This window comes from Eptatretus burgeri, chromosome 2 (genome assembly GCF_056783735.1).
Source record: "Eptatretus burgeri isolate ZD-2024b chromosome 2, Ebu_testis_v1, whole genome shotgun sequence".
NCBI classification, from domain to species: Eukaryota; Metazoa; Chordata; class Myxini; order Myxiniformes; family Myxinidae; genus Eptatretus; species Eptatretus burgeri.
In genome coordinates this window covers 51,663,328-51,672,257 of record NC_140962.1, presented here as the reverse complement: position 1 = coordinate 51,672,257, position 8,930 = coordinate 51,663,328, and the positions used below count along the sequence as shown (strand labels likewise).

At 41.5% G+C, this 8,930-nt stretch overlaps 1 protein-coding gene across 1 annotated transcript in view; it reads right to left on the bottom strand.

The window, feature by feature from the left end:
• Nucleotides 1–1,815: 1,815 nt before the first annotated feature.
• The window catches only part of LOC147032040 (uncharacterized), a 57,842-nt gene continuing 50,727 nt past the window's right edge, over nt 1,816–8,930 (bottom strand). Inside the window, exon 7 of the mRNA XM_085869328.1 lies at nt 1,816–4,090. Within this exon, the coding sequence (XP_085725454.1) occupies nt 3,726–4,090 (365 nt within the window). The 3' untranslated portion in view covers nt 1,816–3,725. The remainder of the gene's footprint in view (nt 4,091–8,930) is intronic.

Sequence of the window (8,930 nt, the reverse complement as noted above, 5' to 3'; positions counted from 1 at the left end):
TTTCCCCGTGCGTCCATTGCTCTGCCAGTGCCATGCCTCGCCCCTCCCGTGCACATGCGTTTCTGCATTAGAATAGTGATGCGGAACCAAAAGCATGCAGTGTGTCGAGAACAAGTATTTGGGTCAAAAATGTTTCAATTAAGAAAATAGGACTGTTTTGCGTGAATAATGTTCCTTGTATAATCGGACGAATTGATTCGATTTTGGCGAAGATCCAAATCAGATGCGTTTTTGGGGTTTTTGGGCCCAGATATGAAATTTTAGGTGATTCTTCACAATTGAGAGATGGGGGAAAAACGCTAGAGAGCATGATATTTTTAAAGTTGTGGACGAGTTGGTTTTGTGAAAGGAACAAGCCAATTACATTTTGGTTCATCTTCGGATCCATATGAGTGGGATACAAAACGTAAACTGTTCAGCCTGGCGGAGGGACGCACTCCACTGAATGCAGTTCTCATTACTTTTGTTTCTACTTTCTACAGTAATCATTGCTCTCACCAGAGATCTCGCCATTGGCGTCCCTCTGTTTGTTTGGATGTATATAAGTATGTGTGTCGGTACACACAGAATGTGAATATGTCTATTCATTACGTACGATTGAAAAGTGAGTACGTTTATTAATTTCCTCCTTTTTGAACGTGTTATGTAAATCCATTAAGTCGTGTCCAACTTCTGGTGACATTCATGATCATATTTTTCCAAACATCCCTATCCTGCACTGCTTTCCAAAGCTCTGGCAAAGACGACTTGGTTGCAGCTTTCACCCGATCAATCAGGCACATCCATTCTGCCTCTGACTCCTCTTCCCACATGGTTTAGTTCTCAGCAAGGTTTAGCACAGCATGGTTTAGTTCTCCCGACTTTAGTTTTCTGCATACATGATATGTCCAAAGTATGAATGAGTTTCTGTTTCAGCATCAGCACTTCTCATGTACATAGCAATGTAATGGATTTAAACACTGAATTTGTTCTTCTTGTTGTGCATAGAAGTTTTCACATTTGTCTCCAAAACCACATTTAAAAACTCTCGACCTTCCTTTTTCTTCTTCACTGTCCAAGACTCACATCCATACATTACAACTGGAAATACCAGAGCATTTATCAGCCTCCTCTTGGTTTGTGTTGTCACATCTTTGTGTTTACAGATGATTGTCAATTCTGACATTGCTGTTCGACCCAACGCAAACTGTCTATTAATTTCTCCTCCACATTCTCCACTAACTTCAATCTGAGAACCCTGGAAGATTAAACTTTACGCCGTTTCCAACTGATAGTCTCCCAATCTAAACACACCGATCTTCTCAGTTGACAAGATTTTAGTCTATTTTAGGTTTAAATAAAGACCAGCTTTTTCAATTTCCTTCTTCACCTTCTTCAACAGTTTCATCAAGTCCTTTTTTACTTTCTGCCAACAGAGTGGGTATCATCAGCATACCTTCGATTGTTGAGACGTCTTCCTCCAATCCTGACACCAGCCTCTGTGTCATCCAAGTGAAACGTGAGTAGGTCTATTAATTACATACTATTGAATTGTGAGTACATCTATTAATTACGTACTATTGGAACATGAGTACGTCATTTAATTACGTACTATTGGAACGTAAATATGTCTTAAATATGTTCTATTGGAACGTGAGTATGTGTATTCAATTTGTACAATTGGAACGTGAGTACATTTATCAATTATGTAGCAATTGCATATTGGAGTGTCTCAATTACAAAACACACCAGCACACAAAACAACACAAACTAGTCCTGGTGAGGATCTGCAACCTTTGATTGCTTTTTCTTGTTAATATTTTTTGAGAGGTCAGATTGCCTTTTCAATTGTTTATTCGGTTTTCTCCAACATACCACACCAGAATAAAGTACAATGTGTAGATGGTATTAGACAACAATTTTACCTTGGTCTGTAAAGTACTGTTACGTGCATGGCAGAAAGTGCGTGCATCCCCACCTCCCCAAAAATGTAAATTCATGCAAAGTTGTCATCCCACCGACAAGTTGTGACTTAAACGCCTCTTTAGTAATATTTTGTAATTTGTTCAGGCTAACCATGGAACTCGCTTCCATCATTTTGGGGTTGATTTCGGGTTACGCTGTGCCTGGAGGTGTGAGACGTCTCTCCTGCAGTTCAGGGTTGTAAAAAGGGAAAGCTGGGGGTGAGAGTGGCAGTTGGATTGTTTTGTCAGAGTTGAGTACATCACAGAGCAGGTCTTCTTTTCGTGCTCTCAGGGACAGTTGTGTTAACAGGAATGTAAGAACAGCTCTGGAGAGTGGAACAGCAAGATGGAGTGAAAACACACGAGTCAGTGTTCAGAATGAGAGCGTACTCTCCTGGCACAGCAGTTTTCTGGCCCTCAGCTCTGTCGGGTGAATCTGGTGATGCCAGCAACATCAGGGCACCATTTCACTCACCCCTTTTATCTGCCTGATATATTATTTGTTCACACTCACAGTTCCTTTCAATTGCTTTACTTCCTGCAATCACAATCACATCCTTCATTTTGTACAAGTCCATGGCATTGCTGAGCAGGCTTTTTAAAATTGTTTATTTCTAATGTAACCATTATCGATTAAAAGTGTGTTCTGTGTCATCTTCCATCGGGTTTGTTCCTCGGTTCTGTTTAATAATTCACTGAATAGATTTGTGTTCCTGGTATTTTAATTGTCACAGTTCTTATTAAAATTAACATTAGTGTGAGGACATCATTTAATTCTGACATTGGAGGGATGTCAGGTGAGAAGCAACTGTTGGTTTTGGTGCAAACGGAGGGTTCACCTGAATGTTCACTACTAATGGTTAAATTTGGCCAATCATACCATTTTAATTTTTCTGGGGTCATGTGAATGTGGTGGCATGTACCCTCCCTTATGTGACAGATTTAAAACTGAAAAACAAAGATGTTTTTGGTGTACAGGGCAAATTTAATCATCTTGCTTGGGCTTGCAGGAAGGCCTGCAGGTACGCACACTTGCCTCAAAGCCGTCTCACATGGGTTTGAATCCTGACCCAGCTATAAACTGTGATCCCAGTGTTTCACAAACAAGTAGGGTGATTCAGCAATGTGTTTGCCATCCCTAGGATGGAGGATAAACTGGTGTCCCATCTGCCGACATTCATTGGTGGACGTTTAAGATCCCACGGTATACTTCGTGAAGAGTAGGTGAGCGATGGCCAGCACCATGGCCAAATTCCGAATTCCTGCTCTAACTACTGCTGGGAGGGCAATAGCAATCCACCCAGTATAACCCTGGCTCAGTAAGCTGCTTCAGCAGCACCGATGATGCTCTTTAGAGAGTTATGGTACATCAGAGAGAGATAATCTTTCTCTTGCCTGTGCATTTTATTAATTTTAAATGACCAGTTTTTGTCAATTTGCGTATTAATATTTGGTTAATGGGATGTGAATGGCACTACCTATTCAGATGCACTGAGGCAGTATCTAAGTGTTCAGTCATTTTTTTCAGTCTTTTCCACACAATTTTTCTCACTGTCCGAATAGTGATACGATAATTCTCCGAAGACAAGCCGTTAACAAAAATCATAACATGGTTATCTTCAGCTAAATTTGAATTTGCAACCAATGAGAGTCTTTATCATAAGACCAACACCACCCTGTGAACAATACTTCTTTGGTGGGAATAGAGTAAACGTGTCCCACAAAAGTAACGGTAATTATAGTACTGTTCGTGGAATAGCCCAGAAGGAATCAAGAATTGCTTCAATTCCTGTGTATCAATATGTGAGACTTCATATTACTTGAATGTGCAAACGCCTTTCCACAGACAAAACATTTGAAAGGGCGTTCTCCGGTATGAGTCCTGATGTGGGTTTCCAAGGTACCTGACTGTGTAAATGCTTTCCCACAAAAGCAGCATTTGTATGGCTTTTCCCTTGTATGAACTCTCATGTGACTGTCAAATGCATGTTTATAATTGCTGCCATAAGGACAATGACCACATTTATACTTCTTGGAAGACGAGTCATGCAGATGCCTCTTCATATGCTTCTTCAATGTATCTCCATTGTGAAATGTCTGGGAGCATCTGGAGCATGCGAACTGCCTGACATTCTTTGTGGGTATTTCTGTGGAGAGAAAGAAAGAATGCTGTCTATCGCAGTAAAACAAAATGAACATCATTCAAATTTTATTTTTGAAATCATTAGTTCATCACAAGGTTCACCCAAACACACCACCATTTCCGTTTTGTTCATGATCTGAAAGTGTGGTGTTGTGACCTGCAGGATATGAATATATAAATATGTATGTAAATATATATATATATACAGAACATATGTGCTGTACACAGTGCTCGTCATGCTCAAACACACATTTATATTTCTACGTATATATATGTGTATACATATATATATATATATATATATATATATATATATATATATATATGTATACAGTGGGGAGAACAAGTATTTGATACACTGCCAATTTTGCAGGTTTTCCCACTTACAAAGCACTTGGAGGTCTAATTTTTATCATAGGTACAGTTCAACTGTGAAAGACGGAATGTAAAACAAAAATCCTGAAAATCACATTGTATGATTTTTCAATAATTAATTTGCATTTTATTGCATGAAATAAGTGGGTCATTCCATGTCAAATCATCAAAGAATCTACCGTCATCTCTCAGATTTTTGTAAAACTTTGGGAACCAATTGGGACCCATGAAAAACGGCAAGAACTCAAATATTTTTGCTAACAGCCTCTTAATTAGTAAGATACAGACTAACGAACTTTGGACTAATTAGCACGACGTCGCGAATTCAAATGGCCATATCTCGAAAAGTATAACACCTAGAGAGCTGGTTTTGGTGTCATTTTAAAGGTATTTTCATGCCCTATGAATTTGTCTGGGCAACATTTTCATACCTCCAACCACAAAAAAGTTATCACAAAATATAAACTTCAATCGTGAATCCCCAAAAAAATGTATCCTTCAAATTTCCTCAAATTCATCCCAGAGGTACCTTATGATGTCAAGAAGCTTCCACATAAATTTTGTGATGGGCACTCCAATAGTTTCTGAGATATGAGCAATAATGTACATGTACGTATGGCATATAGGTTCGAAAAATCAGCATTTGTAATGTATTATACAATCATTCTAACCTAGCCAAGACAGGGAACACAGGGAACGACCATCAATTGCTTTGAAGTATCATATACTTTCATTTTCAACTGGGCCTGAGGGGAAGAAACAAGTGCTGCTGTTGCTGCATTGAAGAGGAAATTGAAAGCCTAAGTCAGGTTAGTGAACACTGTGTACGTGAACTCACTTATTGATTGTATAATACATTACAAATGCTGATTTTCGAACCTACTTCCTCGACAACAGTCTTCCTCGATTTTCGAGGAAGACTGTTGCGTGAAATTTCGGGAGGTGAGACAGGCGTTGGATGGTGGTAAAGATGGGTGGGATAATTGGGCAACTACAGCAGAAGTGGTGAGGGAGATAGCGAGGGAGGTACTTGGTGTGACATCTGGACAGAGGAAGGAAGATAAGGAGACTTGGTGGTGGAACGAGGAAGTACAGGAAAGTTTTAGGAAGAAGGGGTTGGCGAAAAGGAAGTGGGATAGTCAGAGAGATGAAGAAAGTAGGCAGGAGTACAAGGAGTGGTGGCAAAAGGCAAAAAGAGAGGTGGCAAAAGCCAAGGAAAAGGCATATGACAAGCTATATGAGAAGTTGGATACAAAAGAAGGGGAAAAGGATTTTTTACCGATTGGCAAGACAGAGGGACCGAGCTGGGAAGATTGTGCTGCAGGTTCGGGTGAGAAAGGACGCAAATGGGAATGTGCTGACGAGTGAGAAGAGTGTGTTGAGAAGGTAGATGGAGTACTTTGAGGAGCTGATGAATGAAGAAAATGAGAGAGAGAGAAGGTTGGAAGAGGTGGAGATAGTGAATCTGGAAGTGGGGTGGATCAGTAAGGATGAAGTGAGGACTGCTATGAAGAAGATGAAGAGTGGAAAGGCGGTTGGCTCAGATGGTATACCAGTGGAGGCATGGAAGTGCTTAGGAGAGATGGCAGTGGGGTTGTTAACCAGATTGTTTAATAAAGTCTTGGAAAGTGAGAGGATGCCGGAGGAGTGGAGATTAAGTGTACTGGTTCCGATTTTCAAGAATAAGGGTGATGTGCAGAGCTGTGGAAATTACAGAGGGATAAAGTTGTTAAGCCACACCATGAAGGTGTGGGAAAGAGTAGTGGAAGCTCGGTTGAGAGGAGAGGTGACTATCTGTGAGCAGCAATATGGGTTTATGCCAGGAAAGAGCACCACTGATGCGAAGTTTGCTTTGAGAATGTTGATTGAGAAGTATAGGGAAGGCCAGAAGGAGTTGCATTGTGTGTTTGTGGATTTAGAGAAAGCTTATGATAGGGTGCCAAGAGAGGAGTTGTGGCATTGTATGAGGAAGTCAGGAGTGGTGTTGAAGTATGTGAGGATCGTGCAGGATATGTATGAGGACAGTGTGACAGCGGTGAGGTGTGTGGTCGGAATGACAGACCGGTTTAAGGTAAAAGTGGGATTGCACCAATGATCGACTCTGAGCCCTTTCCTGTTTGCAATGGTGATGGACAGGTTGACGGACGAGATCAGACTGGAGTCTCCATGGACTATGATGTTCGCGGATGACATCATGATCTGCAGGGAGAGAAGGGAGCAGGCTGAGGCGAGCCTCGAGAGGTGGAGGTACGCACTGGAGAGAAGGGGAATGATAGTCAGTTGGAGTAAGACGGAGTACATGTGCGTTAATGAGAAGGAGGGTGGTGGTATGGTGCGGTTGCAAGGAGTTGAGGTGTGGAAGGTGGATGGGTTTAAATACTTGGGATCAACTGTCCAAAGTAACGGAGAGTGTGGGAGAGAAGTGAAAAAGAGAGTGCAGGCAGGATGGAGTGGGTGGAGAAGAGTTGCAGGAGTGATTTGTGACAGAAGGGTAGCTGCAAGAGTGAAGGGGAAAGTATATAAGACGGTAGTAAGACCAGCTATGTTGTATGGTTTGGAGGTGGTGGCACTAACAAAAAGACAGGAAGCAGAGCTAGAGGTGGCAGAATTGAAGATGCTGCGATTCTCGTTGCGAGTGACGAGGATGGATAGGATAAGAAATGAGTATATTAGAGGGACAGCGCAGGTAGGACGGTTTGGAGACAAAGTGAGAGAGGCGAGATTGAGATGGTTTGGACATGTGCACAGGAGGGAAGCGGAGTATATCGGGAGAAGGATGTTGAAGATGGAGCCGCCAGGCAGGAGGAGAAGAGGAAGGCCAAAGAAGAGGTTCATGGATACGGTGAGGGCGGACATGGGGGTGTTTGGAGTGTCAATGGAAGATGTGGAGGATAGAGCGAAATGGAGACGGTTGATCCGCTGTGGCGACCCCTAACGGGAGCCAGCCGAAAGTATAAGAAGAAATATATATATATATATATATATATATATATATATATATATATATATATATATATATATATATATATATATATATATATATATATATATATATATATATATATATTTATACAATATACATCTATATTTATAATATAATCTATAAGCCTGGTGTTGGCGCAGTGGTTTGGGCAGCGGCTTGGGATCCAAGAGGTCCTGAGTTCAAGCCCCGTTGGGCCACTGAATTAATACACCAGGGGGTTGACTCAGCCTGTCATCCTTCCGAGGTCGACGAAATGAGTACCAGTGTACTGGGCCGGTGTATACCCCGGTTAAAATAGGTGTACCATATCCCTGTGTCGTAAGAGGCGACCAGGGTTGCGTCAGGAATGGCATCCGGCGTAAAACATGTGCCAAATCATGATGCGGATCATACGGATGATCCGCTGTGGCGACCCCTAACGGGAGCAGCCGAAAGAGGAAGAAGAAGAAGAAGAAGAAGATTTATAATATAATCTGTGCATATATATATATATATATATATATATATATATATATATATATATATGTAGATATATATATATATGTAGATATACAGGGTGTCCCAAAAAAAATACAACTTTTCAACTGCAAAGAGGATGGTCATAACATCTATTTTTTTTAAAAGATATATGGCTGGATAGAAAGCTGAAAGGTTGAAGTCTGTTGTACCAATGTCAAAATTGCCACCAAAATTTAAATTTTGGTGTGGAATCGTCGTTTTCTTTTGGACCACATGTTCGACATTGGCTCCACGTTGTCTGATCACTGCCTGCAAAACTCGTTGTCATGTTCTCCATCACTTTGGGAAACGTTTCCTGAGGAATGTTCTAGATTTCTTGGTGGATGTTTTCCTTCAGCTGAGGCCGAGGGTTTCCATAGATCCTGTCCTTGAGATACCCCCCACAAGAAGAAGTCTGGAGGAGTAAGGTCAGGGGAATACGGTGGCCACTCAATGTCTTCGTAGAGGGAGATAAAGCGGCCCTCAAAATGTTGGTTGAGAAAACGCCTTGTTTCCCTGGCTGTATGGGGTGGTGCCCCATCCTGCTGGAACCACTGGGTTCTCATCTGGATCAGGTTGTTTCTCCTACCGGCCTAAGTACGTAGCTCAGGCAGATAGAATTCCTGAATCATTTCACGATAGTTCCTCTGGTTTACCGTGCAAGTGCATCCCTGGTCATCTTCAAAGAAGTCTGGACCAATTATCCCATACCAACCAACCGCCACCCACATGGTGACTTTGAGAACAGATCGAGGCACTAGTTCAGTTGATGCATTACCAGGATTTTCAGTTCCCCAGTCCCGAACGTTTTGCTTGTTTTCCTCCCCGGACAAGTGAACATGGCATTCGTCCATCATCTGAAGTTTTTTGAGGAAGTCTGCATCTTCCTCCAACTTTCCTGAGAACCAATTTACAAAGTCTTGTCGTTTGCATTTCTGTTGATCAGTAAGCACCGTTTCCGTTTGAATTTTGTATGGAAAGGCATGAA